The sequence below is a fragment of the Dreissena polymorpha genome, chromosome 12 (genome assembly GCF_020536995.1).
Source record: "Dreissena polymorpha isolate Duluth1 chromosome 12, UMN_Dpol_1.0, whole genome shotgun sequence".
Taxonomy (NCBI): domain Eukaryota; kingdom Metazoa; phylum Mollusca; class Bivalvia; order Myida; family Dreissenidae; genus Dreissena; species Dreissena polymorpha.
Window position 1 is genome coordinate 36976641 of NC_068366.1, and position 21481 is coordinate 36998121.

The 21481-nt window shown below is 34.5% G+C and overlaps 2 protein-coding genes across 3 annotated transcripts in view; one reads left to right on the forward strand and one right to left on the reverse strand.

The window, feature by feature from the left end:
* LOC127853552 (activating signal cointegrator 1 complex subunit 3-like) overlaps window positions 1-21481 on the reverse strand; it is a 215834-nt gene that overhangs the window by 35866 nt on the left and 158487 nt on the right.
* The window catches only part of LOC127853556 (protein SpAN-like), a 46164-nt gene that overhangs the window by 15168 nt on the left and 9515 nt on the right, over window positions 1-21481 (forward strand). Inside the window, exons 1-2 of one of the 2 annotated variants that reach the window (XM_052388149.1) lie at window positions 14963-15322; window positions 16675-16763. In XM_052388149.1, the coding sequence (XP_052244109.1) occupies window positions 16697-16763 (67 nt within the window). In that variant the 5' untranslated portion in view covers window positions 14963-15322; window positions 16675-16696. Of the gene's footprint in view, window positions 1-14962; window positions 15323-16674; window positions 16764-21481 lie in introns of those variants that run through there. The other variant, XM_052388148.1, reaches the window with a different exon arrangement.

The window sequence follows — 21481 nt, forward strand, 5'->3', positions numbered from 1 at the left end:
CTCACTGCAGTCCTATGATGAGTTACATAGAAGTGGCACTTGCAGTCAGCAAAACATCACACCCAGTATTAATACTGCCAGAGAGACTTCAGAAAATATACCAAAACGGAACATTCGATACCATTTATTTTAATAGAACAGAAACATGTTGGAATGACAGTTATTGTACAAACATTCTGTATATATGCTTTTCTTGTGCCCCTTAATATAATGATACAGGTAAATATATGAGGCAGTCTATGGAAAAACTGGGATAAAAGTAGGTGTGTAAAGTGACGTCCCACATTAGCATGTGTATTCTGCACAGGCTAATCTGTGACAACACATTCCGTCTAGACTTGATTTTCGTTTATGAGATACTTCTTGTTAACAAAAAAATTCCATAAAAGACGACTGTGGGATCCCTGATAAGCCTGCGTGGACAGCACAGGCTAATTTGTGACGATACTTTTAAAAATGTTGTCAGTTTTCCCACAGCAGATTGGTATATAATTATGCTCATACTTCACTTATTGAGCCCCAGTTTTACATGATTGTAAATTTATTGCTTTAATGCCATGATTTTAGTGCTAAAAATGATAAGGGGTAATACATGTATTATGCTCTCAACAAATAATTACGATTCATATTGCACCTATAGATCAATTATTCAGAACCAATAATGGGTATACCTTAGTTATAACATTGTTGATAATTATGGTAACTAATTAACTTTTATTGCCAGCGAATTAAAATACTATACTGTTCATTAACATCACAAAAACGAAAACAATTCTTACAGATAGAGATTTAGAATAGACTTATGGTGTTAAAGTAAGATTTGATACTGACTGCTTAAGTAAATGAACCCCCCACATAATCATATTAAAAAGGATGATATAATATTTAAATGGTCAAAACCATCAAAACAAATGACAAAAAAAAAGTCATTCACTGCATGAGAAAGCAATCATTAGAAAATATATTATCACACATTATTTGGCTATCCTGTATGGGAAATTGATGAGCAATATTTACAAAAGTTGGCAGCAAATTAAAACATGTGATGGTTACACATCTGACACCTTTTTTCTTCTTGAAATTCTGGCACAGCCTTTGGCACAGTGTTCCCTCCAAGACCTTCAAACTGGGGGGTAGTGTGTGAAACTGTTGTTACCACCTAACAGTCCTATATGAGATACATCAGTTAAATCTTCCAACGTCAAAATTCCAAACAATGCATGGGAAAATTCATATTCAAATCAGAGCATACCGATAATCACCCTATCTACTTCCCATCTCATTGTCTTGTGTTGCTTCTGTTTTCATCCCTGTGCCGTTTCCGACCACAGAAAAAAGGGTGGCCTACGTTATAAAAGTCATAATTCCGTTCAGCCGTGAAAGCTATGGCACGATCCACATGTTACCACTGGGAACCTTTTTGAAGCTTTTTCTTTCGCCTTGAACCACTGTATGTGTTTCGTTGTTGTTCCTCCCTTTTTACATGCTGCAGATGCACCTGTTTGGCATGGGATTTCAACCATTGTTTGATGGTATGCTTCGAAACCACACACCGCAAAATTTGAAAATCGTTTATATTTAAGAAACAATAACTTTTGGGAAAGACATCAAATACTGAGATCTATAGGTGTCGATAGAAGATAGAACCCTGGGTTGCCATAACATCATGATTTTGAAACACTTGCTAGAGGGTCACAGAGCCAAGATATTATTTGTGTGAAATTATTTTGAAATTAAACCCATGGTTTGCATGAGAACGTAACTATGTTTTGTTTTTCACAGATCCATTTTTGTTTTGAAAAGAAATTTGATGACAGGTCACCTTAGGAACATTTGTTTGAAATTATTTGGTTGAGAACAATAAGATTCGTAAACGTTTTTAAGATATTGAAATGTTGTAAATAAAGCTGTTAACAGAGGATCCTATGAACATTTCTGCCAGGTTCGGTGAAAATCCAACTAGCTGTTCCAAAAAGTGTTAACAAAACTGCTGACCATTTACCTCTTGACTGACAGTGAGGGACTGTCCAGATTAGCTAACCTTTTAGCACTTCCTGCTTAGATGAGCAAAAAACACACACAAAAACAAGCAATACAAAAATGATGCAAACCAGATTTTTGCAATTACTTAAAAACCATTTGGATGTGCTTCATTTGTGATGCTGGAGTACATAGCCATTATGTCTTATGAGGGCCGTTTGATTAACCCTCCTCATTTCTTCTCCTTTGGGGCTGATTAACAGCAAATTACCCAGAAAGCTTTGTTGCTGCAAGAAAACTGGCATACCTTTGATAATCTCATACTTGTTCAGAGATAAAAGTTATAATTCTGAAGGTAAAGAAAACGAAAAGTGTACTGCTCTTTTATAAGTCCAGGTTGATTTTAAAGTGAATTTAATTAATATACTTAAATATTAATATTCATGAACAATAAAGAGTGTTTACATATGGGCCGTGCTCTGTGAATAAGGGGTTTAATGCATGAGCGTAAAGTGTCGTCCCAGATTAGCCTGTGCAGTCAGCACAAGCTTATCAGAGACGACACTGTCCGATATTTTTCGTTTCAAGAAAAGTCTCTTCTGAGCAAAAATCAAGTTAAGGCGGAAAGTGTCGTCCCTGATTAGCCTGTGCTGACTGCACATGCAATAAACCCGCTTTTCACAGAGCACAGCCCATATACATAATTAGACATGTACAAATACTGACATGATACTATTGTTTTTTTGGTAAGTTTTTTAGCAAAACATACAAGAAATGCTGCTAGTACAGAAAGCAACGTAAATATGTAAAGGATCAGAATAATAAGATTCATGATTTTAGTTTGCCGCTGCTGACTTGACAGAGCTTTGTTAAATAAGGAACAGCTGAAAGATTCTGAAAAGTATTTTAGAAGTTTATCTTAAAAGCTTAAATAATTACAGATTGTTATCATAGGAAAACACTGAAGGCATCTTTCAATTTAACTAAATTTGACCCACAAACACAGTAAAAAATACCATTTTTATGATAAATTCACTGCACCTAATCTATTTAAAACATACCCGTTAACAGCTTTCCAATGACATTAACAGCAAAATGATATTTATTTTCACTCTCAAGCCAAAATATTGTTTTATCAATGGACAATCTATTTGTTGATTTCTAACAGATGGTTCCATAAACATCTAACAAAGATGATTTAATAGTCCCAAAAGCTCTTTCTAGTGCAAGAGCTTGAGTGAAAAGCATAAAGCATTGTCAAACCATTATCTTTTGTATCTCCATCTGGCGTGTGGCAGCCCATTGTGAGGCCAATTTAATGCTGAAGTACCCAGACTCAATGGCCCTCTACCTTGTAACTTGAGAGCCATTGGCGTGTGCCTCATTCTTTGGGTTCCATTTGAGTGTTTGTGCTTCAATTAAGGCCACTTTGGGCTCAATGTGTGGACTGGTTTTTTCGGTGTAAAGACTGGTTGTTTTGGATGGGATCCAGCTGTGAAAGTTTTGGCCAGTAATTGCTATGTAATGGCTGGACATTGTTCTTTAATGAGTTCATGGTGCTAAAAGAAGATAAGAAAACAACAGTGGTTGTAAATTCTTGAGAACCAAAGTGGCATTCATTGTTTGTAGTAGATTAAACAATAACTCACAGTAGATGTAATTAACTTCAGTTGACTTCATTATCTGCACCTTTCTGAACCACCAAATACTTCTTCAGGCTATTATAAAACTATGAAAATGGTCATTATAAAATTTGGTCATTATAAACTAATCAAAGTTTATTATACAGCCATGGTTATATTCTATAACATCAATACTATCAAATAACTGGAGGAACAATACAGCATCTCTATTTAAAGCCAACCATTAAAGGACACTCGCACATAAACAATACAGTGATTATACAAGCAATGTCTGCCAACATATTTACATACAGACAAGACCAATGATAAGGCTAGCTCATGTTGCTTTAATAACACCAATTTATCTCTGCTCTCAGCCAAGTCAATGTGTAACTTAATGATAAAATTATCAAACTTCTATCATTTTTTTTATAAAGATTTTCAGCGCTGAATAAGTTTATTGTTTCCAAGATAAAAAGTTTTCCCTCATATGTGATTTTTTTTTCTGGTTCCATTTTTTGTTGGTTGTTTTGTTAGCAATGCTATCATTAGCAAAAATCAACACAATTGCAAGAAATTTTCTTGGAAAAGTTCTAGTAAAAATCTCCTACACTACTCTGTAAGCTAAATTCAAGAGCACATAATTCACTACTGCATGTATAATTGAGCATAAACATTGTCTTGTTGTGATGACATAAATTTCAGTTGTAATTAAATAGCTTGACAAATTTGAAAGAAGCTGGCTTCACAAACATAGAAAATTTTATTTGGACGAAACAATGGACCAACTGGCTGAAACAGTGACTTCAATATACCCCTTCCATACAAGAGTATTTTGTCCTTTTATAGAAAGTCTATTGTGTGTGAATATAGGCAAGGGGGATAATCTATCACTGGAAAATTTAGGTGTGTACATTATCGTTCCATTACTTTGCGGGAGGTCTAAAGGGAAGATAACTCAATATTGGAAATACAGTTGTCAAGTAGGGATCACAATTAATCCTCACTCTAGCAAAACTGGGCTTAATGCTAAATGCAAAACTTTTTGTGCGGACTGCACAGGCTAATCTAGAACAACACTTTAATCCTTCACCACTTAGATACGTATTTTTTGTGCATGTGAAGTCCCTTAAAAAAGTAAAATTTCATTCAAGACCTTTCTTATAAAATAATTAAAGAGTTACTAGCAGGCTGTTCTGGTTTTATGCTGTTTGCACATAGCCATTTTCACTTCGTTTCTGAGTGAGGTAAAGCAAAGGCATTAAGCCCAGTTTTCCCAGAACTTGTCTCAAGTACACATCTTGCTTTGAGGTCTTCCCACTCTTTCTAGTTGTGAATCTAATGTTAGGACACCAACAACTATTCACTTTTGGAGCAGCAACATGAAAGTCAGAAAGTGGTATTGGGCGTCTGTCCATTACTTAAAATATCTTCCAAACAAAGGGGTATATGGGGTAGTAGATATGTAAACAATGCAGCATTCATGAATCGATGAATTATTGCTGCAATGTTTTCTGTGCAACCTAACATTCATCATTCCGTGAGACACTAAAGTAAAGTCATAACTCTATGTGATCTATCCCATAGTGTTCATTGTGTTGAGATCCATTAATTATGAAGAATATAACTACAAGTGTCTGAAGTTGATGTGCAATCACTTAATTATCTCTTTACCTCTTAGATACTACTTGTACACATTTGTAATTTTTTTATATATTAAAGACCTTTCTTACTAGATTCAAGTTTTAAAAGGCTACTTTCCAATCCTTAGATACTGATGAGCAGCAAATAGCATAAATCCTGAACAGACTGCGAGTTACTAGCAGGCTGTTCTGGTTTTATGCTGGTTGCAAAAGCCATTTTCACTTTGCTTCTTATGGGGGAAATCGTTATCTTAGATATATTTCAGAACTTATCAATAGTAATGTAATCATGCTATTAAAGTCTACAAATGGAGTTGGTGCACCAAATATTAATTCAAATTCAAAACCCAGTCATCCAAAGCATGTTACCAAATCATTATTAAACAATATATGTTCACATCTTAGCTTTGTGAGCTATTTAACATTAATTAACCTTCAGAAAGTCATACTATTGCACCTGTGTCAATACGCACTTGGACAATAGGTCAATAGGCTATTACCACCAACACTGGACTCCACTTCCTCCAAGCATTCCAATACACAAACCATCTGCCATCCCACCCGCCCAAAAACAACTGCCGTTTATGAAGACCTTTCCCTCCCCCATTTAAGCCGCCATCAACAATTGACTCCCCAAGGCACAAGGTCATCATAAACTACTAATTATAAGCAGGGTGCCCACTAATTTCAAAGACCATTTCAAACAATTTCTACACATGGATACCTGTAAATCAAGCAGGTTATGTCCAGAATGTAAATTCTACCCCGAGTGTCATATTGACCTTAGTGTCTTTATCTTCTATACAAATATACACACTTTTTGCTCTTCATTTCATGAGAGGGTTTAACATCAAAGGTAACGGTACAATGAGGTCAATGAAGTGACCGGCTCTTTGAAGTTGCCATAGAAACAGGTGAGGACCTGGAGCAGATGGTTGTCCTTGCAATGACCACTGGTCAGTGAGAATGGCCATGGTCCAGATGAGAGGACTATGCTAGCTGGTGTGTGGAGTTAATGGACTTGTTGGGAAAGTAAAGCTAATAAAGGGTTCTTGGCCAAATGTTGAGTGTTATTAAGCAAAATAGAAAAATGCTAGAACAAGTGACTTATTAGTGAAATTGAGGATTAGTTTAACATTGATTATATTATAATTTAATTTATATAAAATAATGGTGTCATCATGTTTACTGTATTCACTATAACCAAATAACATTTAAAAAAATACTGTATGTATAATAAATTAATAAGACAATTGTTGACAAATTAAAATACTTTTATACTCAAAATAGTAATTCCATCCATAAACAGAAAAACAAACAAACTGTTTCTTATTAGTCATACATCAAAATCTACCTAGTGTTTGACATGTTAGATTCCTACCATAAAAAACTGCCAATTTAAACCATTCTTCAATGAATTTCTCAGGCTTGAAATTGTCACACAGTTGTCGAACACCGCGATTAAAGAGATCCACTTTGACGCAATAGATTTCAAACCTTGATAGCTAATTGGCAAGATTTATCTACATTGAACATCCTATAAGGAACCCATCACACACACTGGAGCATACCTGTCTAATGTTTACGCAGTCCAAAATAGGTAGGAGGGTCACACGGTCATAAAAAGCCTGATCGGCAATCGCACAATATAATCTAGTTTTGATGTTACAAACCTTTTGGCGATCAAATTGATTAGTGGCACATGGAAACAAATGGAGACGATTTCTGGCATGTCTTCTGATCGAGATTTCGTGTTTGCCCAAGTGCGTGCGCGACCATCAAAACATACCCCCAAGCTGTTTTTGAGACGATGCCACATGCAAGGCTTAGGCATTCTGAGGGTAGGCAACAATTGCCGACGGACCGTGTTGAAAGACTTCGCCCATGGAGTAACAGTGGCTGCGTGCATCTGATGGTAAGGTGGACAGGACTTTGGCTCAAGCACTAGGGTGGATCCAAGGCACATTTCAAAAGTAATTTAAATTTTGGCACAATATTGTGTCTTCTTTATTATCTCATGTTCGTGTTACCGAATAATTAAATGTCTATAGTTTTATTTATAACTTCATGATATTTACCCTGGGAATTAAGACAATAAAAGGTTGTTTTTCAATATGATGCTAAATAAGCAATATTGCAACTGAAACCTTCTGTTCCTTTTGTTTTTAAATACCATAATGTTCCAAATTATTTATGTTTATTTTCTTGAGTTTTACCAATGGAAACCATACACATAAGTTTCAGCCAATAAGAACATAATTATTAGAGTTAATAATTTCATTGATCATAACGAAACATAGAAAAATTGTATTAAGACAAAATAAAAGCAGGAGAATTGTAAAATGAGTTTCATATTCTTCTGAGTGACTTGCACAAAGTTGATGAAACCCCTTTTCAACACTCTTCCCGAAAAAAAAACCCATCAACATTCGCAAATTAGATTTTGCACAATCCCATAATTATAACCTTGAAAAGGGCCCATTATCTGACAAAGACATTATGCAGGAATGGCCAGCCCCCTACCACCTTAGCTTTCAGCCCCATGTATTAGTACACCTGTACTTCATCTGTATGCAAATTAGATAATGGGCTCATTTGCATACCCTGCCTATGCATTATAATTGACCTGAACATTATTCAACAGTGGCGTATGATTACAGCTATTTGAGGGTTAAAAAGGGCTCTGACAAATTAGGGGCAACAGTGAAATATGCTATCACTAATCAATAGATCTTCCACCCAGAAGCTGTTTGGGTACCATTTTATTTTTATGTTCCGTCTCTTTAAAGGGACTGTCAACCACGACGACGAAGAAAAGAAAAGTTGTAAAATACCGTATTGTTTTACAATTATTAGTTTATTTTGATTAAAATATCACAACTGGTAAATTACATTACTTGAAAAAAGTTGTTAAGTTTTCATATTTTCAGTATATTCTCTAATAAATTTTACTGGGTATGTCTACCAACTATAAATAACGCCACTAGATAGATCATCATTGTCACGTGGTAAACCCAAGAATGCTAATTGTGAATGCGTAGTGAATTGTATATATTTTTTATATAAAATGATCAATCTACTTGCGTTATTTATAGTGTGTATATCGTTATGTCACCTATTTTCGCGATGTACTTTCTATTTCACATCGCGAAATTTTATTACCGAATATACTGAAAATATGAACTTTTTTCAAGTAATGTAATAAACCAGTCGTGAAATTTTAATCAATATAAACTAATAATTGTAAAACAATACGGTATTTTACAACTTTTCTTTTCTTCGTCGTCGTGGTTGACAGTCCCTTTAATTTTTCTGTCACTTTAAATACATCCTTGATCTTGATGGACTTTGCCTTGCTACTTACAACAACTAGAGCTTTATCACAGACATGACAAATACCCCCACATGCCGCATTGACACAGAATATTTTGCATGTTGTCTTCACAAAAAAACAGCAGACACCATGCTCAATTTTTAAAACGCACTAAGTGACCCCTTGACCTAGTTTTTGACCCAGAAAGGCCCATGTTCTAACTTAGCCTTAAGATAATCTCCATAAAACTTCTGACCAAGTTTGGTGAAGATCGGATGTAAACTACTTGAATTAGAGAGCGGACACCATGCTGAATGTTAAAAAACGCACTAAGTGACCCCGTGACCTAGTTTTAGGCCCGGAATGGCCCATGTTCAAACTTGTCCTAGAGATCATTTAGATAAAACTTGTGACCAAGTGTCGTGAGCATTGGATGAAAACTACTTTAATTAGAGAGTGGACAACATGGTGAGGTTTAAAATGCACTAAGATACCCCGTGACCTAGTTTTTGATCGGCATGACCCATATTCAAACTTGACCTAGACATCATCTAGATACAACTTCTGACCAAGTTTGGTGAAGATTGGATGAAAACTACTTGAATTAGAGAGCGGACAACATAGTGTGTGATGTTTAAAACGCCCTAAATGACCCCGTGACCTTGTTTTTGACCCGGCATGACCCATATTCAAACTTGCTCTAGACATTATCAAGATACAACTTCTGACTGATTTTGGGGAAGATTGGATAAAAACTACCTGAATTAGAGAGCGGACAACATGGTGAGGTTTAAAACACACTAAGTGACCAGTGACCTAGTTTTGAAAACCAGCATGTTCGAACTTGACCTACACATCATCTAGTTACAACTTCTGACCAAGTGTGGTGAAGATCGGATTTAAACTACTTGAAAAAGAGAGCGGACACCATGCTCAATGTGTAAAACGTACTAAGTGACCCCGTGACCTAGTTTTTGACCCGGCAAGGCCCATGTTCAAACTTGGCCTTAAAATCATCTAGATACAACTTCTGACCAAGTTTGGTGAAGATCGGATGAAAACTACTTGAATTAGAGAGCGGACAACATGCTGAATGTTTAAAACGCACTAAGTGACCCCGTGACCTAGTTTTTGACCCAGCAAGGCCCATGTTCGAACTTGACCTTAAGATCATCTAGATACAACTTCTGACCAAGTTTGGTGAAGATTGGATGAAAACTACTTGAATTAGAGAGCGGACAACATGCTGAATGTTTAAAACATACTAAGTGACCCCGTGACCTAGTTTTTGACCCGACAAGGCCCATGTTCGAACTTGGCCTAGACATCATGTAGATACAACTTCTGACAAAGTTTTGTGAAGATCGGATGAATACTACTTGAATTAGAGAGCGGACACTTAATACGGACAGACAGACCGACCAACTGACCGACAAGTTCACTCCTATATACCCCCCTAAACTTCGTTTGTGGGGGTATAACAACAGCAGCAGAGTGGCAAACCTTTGTTGTTTTCACTTGCATAGATAGAACTTGAAAGGGGTGATTTAAAATGAAAACTGCTGATGATATTTTTATGACCAGTATGCAATATAAACTATATGAGCTGCTTATGATATTTTATTATGCAATATACACTATATAGGCAACTATTATCTATTTAAGTTTCTGTAGTATTTTAAGATCATAAATATGTGAGTGTGTGTGTATGTAACAGAACAACAAACAATGAAAGAAGAGAGAAAACAATCCAAGGGTTTTCTAATTTATTAAGTTGTTGCATGCTTATGCCAGATTATGAGGACCTCTAGTCTTCTTTATTCTTACCAGTAAAAAATAAGAAATGGTAGAGCATAAAATGATTTATTCTGTTACTAAATTAAATTGTTTTTGCACTATTGTAACTCCCCATACTTAAGTATATACATAGTAAACTTAAATGGTACCAAAAGTTTAGACAGCATATGGTTTAAGAGAGTTGGGGGTTATGCTTTCCATTATAATTTTCTATCTATTATCCCCTCTAATTATCTGCTTGAGAGCTTCTTAAGGACCAATGAAATCTCACTTGATCCCTGTGAAATCTGTTAGGGATCCAAGAGCAACCATGCAAACAGTAACCATATCAGGTAAATCAATCCATTAGGAGGCTGCCATTTCTTTACTTAAGTCCGTTTTTATCTGTGGAGTACGCTTGAATTAACTGGCCAGGTGTACCAAAAGTGTGACTTTGGCAGAAGGCACACGACAAAAGTAATAAAACCGCCATTTCATTGGCTACTGCCACAGCATATGGTTTGAAAGTGCAAAGAGGTATGCTGAAAAGGTAAACAAATTTAAATTTTAAATACCGGTTGAAATTCTCTGGTTACGCTTTTTTGAACATTGCTGACAAAAAGGACAAAAAAGGGCTTTGAGGGAACAACTGATGGGCACCTTGTGTGCGTGACTTGTTATCTAACAATCGGTTAGAGAACACTTGTTTAACCGTCACCATGGTGTGATTGCCATTTCGTGGGTGGACAGCATGCGGTGTAACCACTGAGATATCATCTGTCCATAGCTTTGCAGCAGACGCAAATACCTGAGTTTTGGAGGGAAAATACAATCACCTTGTCAACTAAAATGTATGAAAGGCATTTATTAACTACATTTTGAGATGCTTTAAGTATGTTTATCACTGTTTGATGCTTTTATCATTTGATTTGAACATCTTAAACATTTCAGATAAAACACCTTATCAATTTCTACTCAGAATAAATGATATAGTAATTTCTACACCAAAGATGATGTTTTTATCAAAAGTATAATGAAACCCATAATATTATGACTTTGCATGAAAATAAACGAATAAATTTATAACATGATAATTGATTTGTATCTCTTATATGAAATATTAACAGTTTAAATTTATTAGTGAAGGTTTTGAGAAGCGTTACTAATGTTACCAATTTCATGAATTTGAATAAAACTTAATGCATGATTCAATGATTTCAACAGCGTATTTTTTCTTCCCCGGCCTTTTCATAAAGGGGTAATATAAATAAAGTAAATAATGTCTGAAAGATTGGATGGCATTAAAGCCACAATTTTAAGACAGAACAGACCATGATGGACAAATTGTTTACTGAGCAAATACATAAACAGATGGGAACCCTATTTATTGTGTAAACATTCTCCAAAAGATTTCTTGACAACAGTTTCTAGTAATATGTCATCGGAATTATAACCAGTCTTATACTGAACAAACATACATTTGTGTCGTGTTCTGAGAAAACTGGGCTTAATTCATGTACGTAAAGTGTCGTCCCAGATTAGCCTGTGCAGTCCGCACAGGCTAATCAGGGACGACACTTTGCGCTTTAATGGTATTTTTAGTTTCAAGGAAGTCCCTCCTTACCGAAAAAGTTTAGGCGGAAAGTGTCATCCCTGATTAGCCTGTGCAGACTGCACAGGCTAATCTGGGACGACACTTTACGCACATGCATTAAGCCCAGTTTCTCAGAGCAAGACACATTTCATCACTGATGCAAAAAGTGTTTCATTATGTACAGTATATGCTCACATTTACTATGTACAAGCATCATCAAAGAATAATATAATATAATATATTTGTTATCATGCCAATGAAATACAAGTGTGTAAAAACATCAAAAATTCCATTGTAATTTCCTTGCTGTCACCAAGATCATTTCCCTCGTAATGTTACAAAGTATTTTTGATACTTTTCATAAACCATCATCACCACTGCTAGTATTTTCAGTGCAGCCTTAAAGAGTTCCATTTGATCTTTATCATTTGCATTTACAATTGTTCATACATTTTAAACTAATGTCATTTGTTTACACTAGCATTACCAGAACATGACAGTTGTCCATAGGATTCTCCCACACTTAATAACATTTCTCAAAACTCAACTAATGTCAATTTTGACTTTTGACCTCTAAGTGTGACCTTGACCTTCTGTGGAAACAAACTACCCTTTTTCAACACCTTAACGACTTTAGGCAAACAGAGTTTTGGAATTAAAAAAAAAGAAAAACAGGGAAGTGTTCCTGGCTGGTATTTACATTAGCTTCTACCACATAAATAAGTGAGATTATATATGCTGTGTCTTTATCATTTTTGATTTATACAGAGGATGTGTTCATCAGAAACACAATGCCCCCTATTGCGCCGCTTTGAAATATTAAAAAAAAAAATTACCTTTGACCTTGAAGGATGACCTTGACCTTCCACCACTCAAAATGTGCAGCTTCATGAGATACACATGCATGCCAAATATCAAGTTGCTATCTTCAATATTGCAAAAGTTATGGCCAACGTTAAAGTTTTTTTCGGACGGACGGACAGACTGACATACTGAAGGACAGTTCAACTGCTATATGCCATCCTACCGGGGGCATAAAAATTGTTTAATATTGTCAATTTCAACAACTTTTGTTAGTTCATCAAAATCTTAATTATTATATTATAATCTATATCTGTAATGGATATAGCATAAGGTTAAAGTATTTTGAGGAATTTAAGAAATGTACTTCAGTTCTACTAATCGTTTTCCTTATTTTAAGAAATCTTGAGTTCTGCTGAATGGGCTAGAAAAATGAAATCTGACTTTTCTTTTTTTACCTATCTGACCCCATTTTGAAGTAACTACATGCTAGTCTACGCACGTATCTGTGTTAATGACCAGATACTGCCGACCTTCCAGGAGAGCATTGTACCTTAAATAGCAAAGCAACATAATCTTTTGAATATCAAATTAAGACAAAACCCAAAGATCAAAGCTTTTACAGTCTTTCATTTTCTTCCAAAGTATCCTAAGGAACCCATGATATATCTTTATTTCGTAAGTTCAAGCAATACGCAACCGCTATCCTGAAATCTCACCACATCGACTATAAAATATTCACTATCCTCACACCTTCTATTGAAAGGAACATTGAATTCAATTAGAAGACCACAAAACAAGGTTAAATATTCAATTTTCCATCACAAAAACGGAGATTAAAAGAGTTTACAGCCGATTGTTGTGATGATTAGAGTCCCTCCAATTTTCATCATCGTGGTGTGCTTAAGTCCGGATCACCTTATCGTAAAATCGGACCGGTGCTTCGACCTTGCAAAAATGACATCGTTTTAATGGGAATACAAGATTAATAAATCCTACCGGCTTCAATAAGGTAGTGGGAGACATGGCACAACAATTGGCGACCAATTATTGTGACAATGCGTTATGAATCTGATAAGACACCAGCCCTAAACGCTTCAGGTCACAGTGTGGGAAAATATGAGAAAATATGTTATTTACATTCATGGCGTATTCTGCCTATTGCTGATACATTGATATTAAACAACGAAATGCAAATAGGATAATAGGGAAGTATACAAACACAATAATAATTTAATTATAAGTATTTACTATTATCAGAAAAAATCAGTATTAAAACCTGTGCTGCAGCTTAAAACAACTACGGTTCACAAAAATGTTCAGCAATTTTTGTTACTAGTAATTGATATCAGATAAATCAGAAATTTGTTTTGTTTAACCTGTGATTTTAATTATAAACTTGTGTAAATATTGTCCTTTTTTGCATTTTTTTTAAGAACAAAAAGTATTTTCAAAAAAGGCTGCTTGTGTCTTCAATTTTCAAGAAGAAATATAATAAACTGAGCTAAAAACTTAATTAATTTTAAAAGGGCTGATTGTTAGAGTTTCACTTTTACTATTTTAGCCATAGAGAGAATGATATAAGAAAATCTGTGTTCAGGGAAAATTAAGCTATACAATCTAAGATAACTACTAAAATGAAACAATTATCATTTTAAATATAACCATATTCTTATTTTTATTCTGTTATATTATGTTTTACATGAAACATTCAAGAATTGTTTAAAATGGCCTATATGTCCCTTATATTTTAAAATATTATTCTATGGCCCCAGTTATCCATAAAAAAAGCTGTAAGAAAAAAATGTAGTCATCTACCCCCCCCCCCCCCCCCCCCTCCAACCATCAACCAGTAACAACCAAAGCCTATTGCAGAACTATTCTTGAAATTACCATCTCTTTGAAATTACCATCTCTCAATAAATTGTACAACTCCATTACGGCCACTCTCCACTAAATCCCACCTTCTGATTGGTCAGTTGTATTTAAACCCCGCCTCCTCTGTACTACCTGTACTCCAGAGTTTTTTAACTACTCCAATTTCAGCACCAGGTTAATCAATCGGCAGTTCAAACAGATACCAACTGCCAGCAGTTACCGATATTTCATATTGAGGATCAACATTGTTGGGAAATTCCTAGATTTTGGACCACTGACTGGGGTTTTATGGATTAAAGCATATTTGCAGGGTATTAACAAGCAGAAATCAATGGTGCAGAGTTGAAGTGCAATGCTGATTTATACACAATTTGTGAGCTAAAATTGCAATTATTATTTTAGTGCAAAATCAACTTTAGGAGTATCTTACTTGAAAAAATAAACGAACCAATACTGAGCTAAAAATATTATACAAAAATGTGTTAAGACATTGCAGGTTGATTAGCATAGATACCATAGGCTTTAAATGCTAAATTTGCAGAAGTAACAAAAACAGTTTAGTACAGAAATTATCAATATATCTGAATTAAAAAAATAACAATGGACACAGTGTTCCTATGTACTTGTTGAAGTTAGCCCGCGGATAGTTATGATACTCCGCTGTATTATCAAAGATTTTTCAGGATAAAAGGGATTTTATTATTCTACAGTTAAGGTGAGTGATTATTTATATTTCCGCAGCAATCAGATAACCAGGTGATGGTGTGGAATTTTGAATGAATTTTAATGACAGCGATTTTTAGTGGTGATAATACCTTTTATGCGTTTGATATTAGAGTGTTGAAAAGACATTGAACCGATCTTTATTAAATTATATGACAACAATTAATTGTTCCCTTTCAAAATGTACAGCCTTGCTCCCCCTACCCCAAAAAATAATTTCCTAAATTAAATTGATAAACATGTATATTGTTCCAAGGTAACAGCTACATGTTCATGACATACTTCAACCTCACATATATATTTGAATGACATCACATTGTGTTATAACTTTATATAAGTAATTAAAAAAAGTTTCTAAATGGGCCGTTCTCTGAAAAAGGGGTTTAATGCATGAGCGTAAAGAGTCATCCCAGAGTAGCCTGTGCAGTCTGCACAAGCTAATCAGTGACGACACTTTCCGCTTTTATGATATTTTTCCTTCACAGAAAGTCTCTTCTTAGCAAAAATCCATTTTAGGCGGAAAGTTTCCTCCCTGATTAGCCTGTGCAGACTGCACAGTCTAATTTGGGACAATACTTTACGCACATGTATTAAACCCCTTTTCACAGAGTACGGCTCAAATATATGAAATAGGACTTTTCTTGAGCGTATAATTATACTCTATGCACTAAGTAAGTTGTGAGATTTCTTATTTGATAAACACAAAACACACAAAATATTATTTTTTAACAAACAAAGTAAAAATATATATACAAATAGCGTATAAATCAAATAAATTTGATAAATCTTTCAGCTGAATAACATTATATTAAACTTCCAAAGACTCACACTATAATCATGACAGTATTGTATGTTAATGACTTCTACCTCATATAGTCAAACTTGAACCCATTCGTTGTAGAAATAGAACCAGAAACTCTTTTTAATATGAGTAATGCATCATGATTTATTTCTTAATTGGCTATAATGTTGAAGATAAATCATTCAATCCATACATACTTTAAAACCAAATTAATTATTTTGATAAATGTATGTTCATTCAACTGATGTTTTTTCCCAAAACGGTCAATGCCAAACTGACCAATCAAAGGCTTATAAACATTTGTCAAGTTCGCAAGAGTTCCGCTAGCAGCTGAATGTGTATCACTTAATTTCTGAACAATAATCATGTATGGTTACATTTCTTAATATTTCTCATAGTTTCACATTCCACTCACCCTATAGTATACCCTTTTTGGAAAACAAACCCACACATCACACACTGGGTACAACAAAATCTGTACATAATGCATACTTGCAACAATTTGCACAAAAATTATTCCCAATTCTATTTTCTACTTTCAGATTTCAATGTGAAGACAGCATTATGGCCAGACTGGAGTCAAGACTATATCTTCTGCTACCTCTCCTCAACTATCTTGCAAAATCAACAGGTTTGTGCAAGAACAACAACTGTTTCAAAATCTTAATTGTTTGTTAATCCTCAATTTCCAATACATTTTATACACAGCTCAAAATCCTATGGTTAAGAGCTCAAAATCCTAATGTTAGTAGCTCAAAATCCTAAAGTTAAGAGCTCAAAATACAAAGGTTAGTAACTCAAAATCCTATGTTTAGAAGCTCAAAATCATAGGGTTAATTTTTGTTACAATATCTTCAAGTTTACAATTTGGTCCTATTAATAAAACTCCAATACATTTTTAACACCTAAAATCAGAAGGTAAACTGAGATCTATAGAAAAAAACCTCAATATACACAACTTGGTTTCATAACAAATATAAAAAAATCTACTAATTGGTAGTCAAGCAAAATACCCGTTTATCAAAGCACAATTGTTGTTTTTTTAAACAAATATCTAAAAAAATAATAACAAATTCTCATACCTGTGAACTGTTTCCATTTCAAAATCTAAATTTTAATAGACAGTTCCCTAAAAAATATTTCCAATCATTAAGAAAGGGCCAAATCATTTCTCTAACAACATATAATTATTAAGCTAATTAATGAGAAAGATCCTATAACTACATCTGAATTTGGAACAATTTGGACAAATATTATATCTGATTACCTTTGACTGTATATAAAGTTTTAGTTTGTTCATTATATTTGTTAAGCCACAGAGTTTATATGTGATAATTCACGACTTGTTACTGCAGCAAATGTCATGTTATTAGCGCAATGTCAATTAGATATTTTGATGCCCATGAAATGAGGTTCCAATGAGTCTGGAGCTTCATATTTGAGTGGTGTATCCAAGATGGGCTTATCAGCAAGAAAACAATGAAGTTTGTTAATAATCCATAGAGGATTTCTATGTAAAATGGCCTGCAATTCTTGTTTTCACGCTTTTATAAATGCCATGATATGAATGAAATACTTTTGAAACCATGAACACAATTTTAGTTGCAAAGTTAAATGATCAAAACGAGGTTTGCATTTGCAAGGTAGTATTATTGTTCATAGCAAGATGACATTAAATATTTTCTTTTTATTTATAGTACCCTATTATAATATTTATAATTCTTGCAAACTTCAGTGTTGCTCTTTGCCTTGTATTATTACCTGTATTCAATCTGCTTTTGCAAAACTGAACCCGATCTACGTAATTAAGCCCCCATGTTTATTGTAACAATGAAATCATAACAATACACGAGGCGGTCTTGAGCAGCAACATCTGGCGATACCAACACCCTCGTAAATAGTCTCTAAACCATCGTAACACATTGCCACTTACTATGGGTAATTAACAAACACATCAGTTTTATTGTACAGTTTTATTTGAATTTTAGTTATGAAAACAGCTTGTGCTTGAAAATGCAAAGAAGGGGAACCTGCATTCACATAGTAAATGTGTAACATTCAAGCGATCAGTACTTGAACTTAATTCTTAGTTGAAGTTTTAAACAGAAAAATTGTCAGTAATTTTACAATTCAGATTTTGATTTATGGCAGTAAAACTAAACATCAGCTGATGACCTATGTTTAACTTGTATTCTTTATTGAAATCACATGTTAAATCAGAAATCATGAGGGCTGGTTTATTATTCAACTTGTGTGCATTTGTTTCTATGACAATTCATCCCGCTGGTTATTTACATGCTAACACAATCCCGATCAAAACAGGTAAATAAACTATTGCAAAAGTATAAGACCTCAATCCTATAATCAGGATGTTTAAGTGCAGGAAACATGATATTAAAATTATATACTAGGTGCCAAGAAATTCATGAAAATCTGGGTGCCTCAGAAGCCGTAATGAAGGTAACCACCAACAGTACCTGGAATAACCATGAAAACGCCACACCCTACAGTATTGCACTCTGCGCTCTTTACTATTATATCAAAATTACCATAGTTTTACCATCATATTATTATGGGTGGCTCCCTTATGAGTGGTATTAGTTGTGATTCAAACAAACCCACACACTACCTTAACATACTGGATTAGAGTTCATATACATGGACCTTGCCTTTGAAATTGTGCCAGAAATGAGGTTCTTTTTTATACAGAGCCAATTAGTCTTGACTGCTGTTTTTTTTTATTTTTCAAAGAATGTGTGTGACTTTGGATCAAGTTTGTACTAATTAATCCATCAATCATGATTTGCATTTGATTAGAATGATCCAGTTGGTGTAAAAAAGGAAATAAATAGCACAGATGATAAACTTCTAAAAATTGGCGTCCACCTGCATACCTGTACCAAATTGTTATATATTTGAATCAGCAGAAATACTGTGAATCAATAATTGCTTAGAACAAATGCAACCTTATTAGATGGATATTCCATGTCTAAAACAAATGGATAACAGTGAGTTATCAATACCATGTTTTCATCTGACAACAAATTGAAATATGACAAGCATGAATATTTCATGTTCAAAAACCCTAACAAAAACCTGACAGCCTGGGAAATACAATCGGTTCAACACCCTGGTTTTTATAATCTGTCATAACAACAGTGTTTCAACAAACACGTGCTCTTGAAAGGCTACACAATAATATTTGAAGTCTACTTCAAGTTCCTATTGCATGACCTAAATTGACCTCACTCAAAATGCACAATATTTGCTTAAAACTTCCCTGTTGACAGACCTGCTCTTGAAATTACCTGGTCAAGTGGAATTTCCAAGCTCATTAAGATAACACCTCCATTTGCTATAACATTTATTATCAGTGTATTAAGACATTTATGGGCTTCTGTGCTGAATAGCAAACCGTTTTTACCTGAATACACAAAAGCCCCAGGTCACTTAAGAAATGCCAATTTGCAAACAAGCATAATCTTCTTATCTGTACAGCTGCAACTGGATATTGATTACAGCAGATGTAATTAAGATGCAAATAATTTGTTCACACTGCCTGTATGTGTAAGTTTGGTTGTCCAAGGATTTCAATTAACTTATTGTATTATTGATCTGAAATCATAAAAAACTTTCAACAGCAAAATTATTTAAAAAAGATCATCATTTAATATGTTCGGGGGAAAAGTCTGATTTTTCAAATTTTCTTGGTCACTAAAGAAATACCCATCTCCAAAAACTCATCAAATGCACGAAAATCTTTTCTTTCAATATGCAACCTGAATATAACATTAAATACAATTACAGAAAATACAGATATGACTCACAAAAATCTTGACTTTCAATATACAACCTGAATATTATGTTCAACACACTTAGAGACAGATGCAATTACTGGTATGTCTTCAAATATGGCATGCAAATTATTGTACATGAAAATCATCATAAATTAGCACCTGTATTCCATTCAACTTAATTGATACTACCTTTGATGCCACTGAGAACATTTCATCATAAGAAGGCAGCCAAGACCTCTATGGTCTTGTATCGCTATTACAATTAATTGTCGAGGATTGAAAAGCCTGTTTAGCAAGCTGCATGTATAATGAAGACAAGTAAACTTGGTTGTTGTTTTTGTTGAAAATGTTATCATTTTGGAGTGTAAGACAAACTGACAGCACAATAAAATATAGGAGAGTTAACCATAACATATTGTATAATGTTTTTCATAGCAAATTTGAGCATACATGCCATACGTCCCGATCTCGGCGGGACAGTCCCGCTTTTGGGCCCTTTGTCCCGCCGTCCCGCCATGAGACGATTTGTCCCGACATTCGTAAAAAACGATGTAAGGTGTATAGGTTCCCAATAAAATTCGCTATTCAAGCTCTGTTTCGCTAACACTTAACACCGCTTATCCCTTTATTGCCCCCCAATTAACAATCCGATTCTACTTATCGTGTGTACCAGTGTTGTTTATGACACCTTATCAGCGATTTATCGGCTAATTTTTGATTTCATCAGGCATTCACACCATGGTGGTCTTCAAGATAGTGGTCGCTTATTGCTATCGATAGTTTTATTATAATAAAATAAATGTTGAAAATGTGTTTATTTTGTATTTGTTTGAAACGGTTTAAAAAACAATTGTTTTGTAAAATTAACGCTACGTCATAAATGAGTCTTTTACATTCAATGTTTAGTTCCAATATAGCGGGATATTCCGAATGTGCAATATACCAAAATCGCAACAAACAGTCCAATAAGTGATACCCATCCTGTCTAGTGTAATTGTAATAAAAACAACGAGGTGCTATGCATGACAGTTTGACCCTACTCCAATTAAGCTAAAAACAACGAGGTGCTATGCATGACAGTTTGACCCTACTCCAATTAAGCCGCGACAATTGACAAGTAACAAACTGCGCATGGACACATGCTTAAAAAACATCGCAACAAACAGTAAAAGAGTTACCCATCTTGTCTTGTGTTATTGTAATAAAAACAACGTGTTGTTATTCATGACAGTTTGACACTACCCCAATACAGCGCCTGACAATTCACAATTCAGTTTAATCTGTGTATATAGGAAGAAAACAAAATACGGAAATGTGTACGGCCGCGCATTCCGTGTGTAACTGATGTAACTGTTCGGTAGATAGTGTACTGTAACCCGTACTTTCAGTCAACTGGATAGCCTCCCCTGCGTTAATGTTTGCCATTGAAATTAATATAATGAGTATTGTTGTCGTAATGTTCTAGATTTTGTACTCTTAAACAGATGAATATTATCTTCGTTGTTTGCTATTGTCTTATTTAATAAAACTGTTATTGTTATGTTTTAGATTT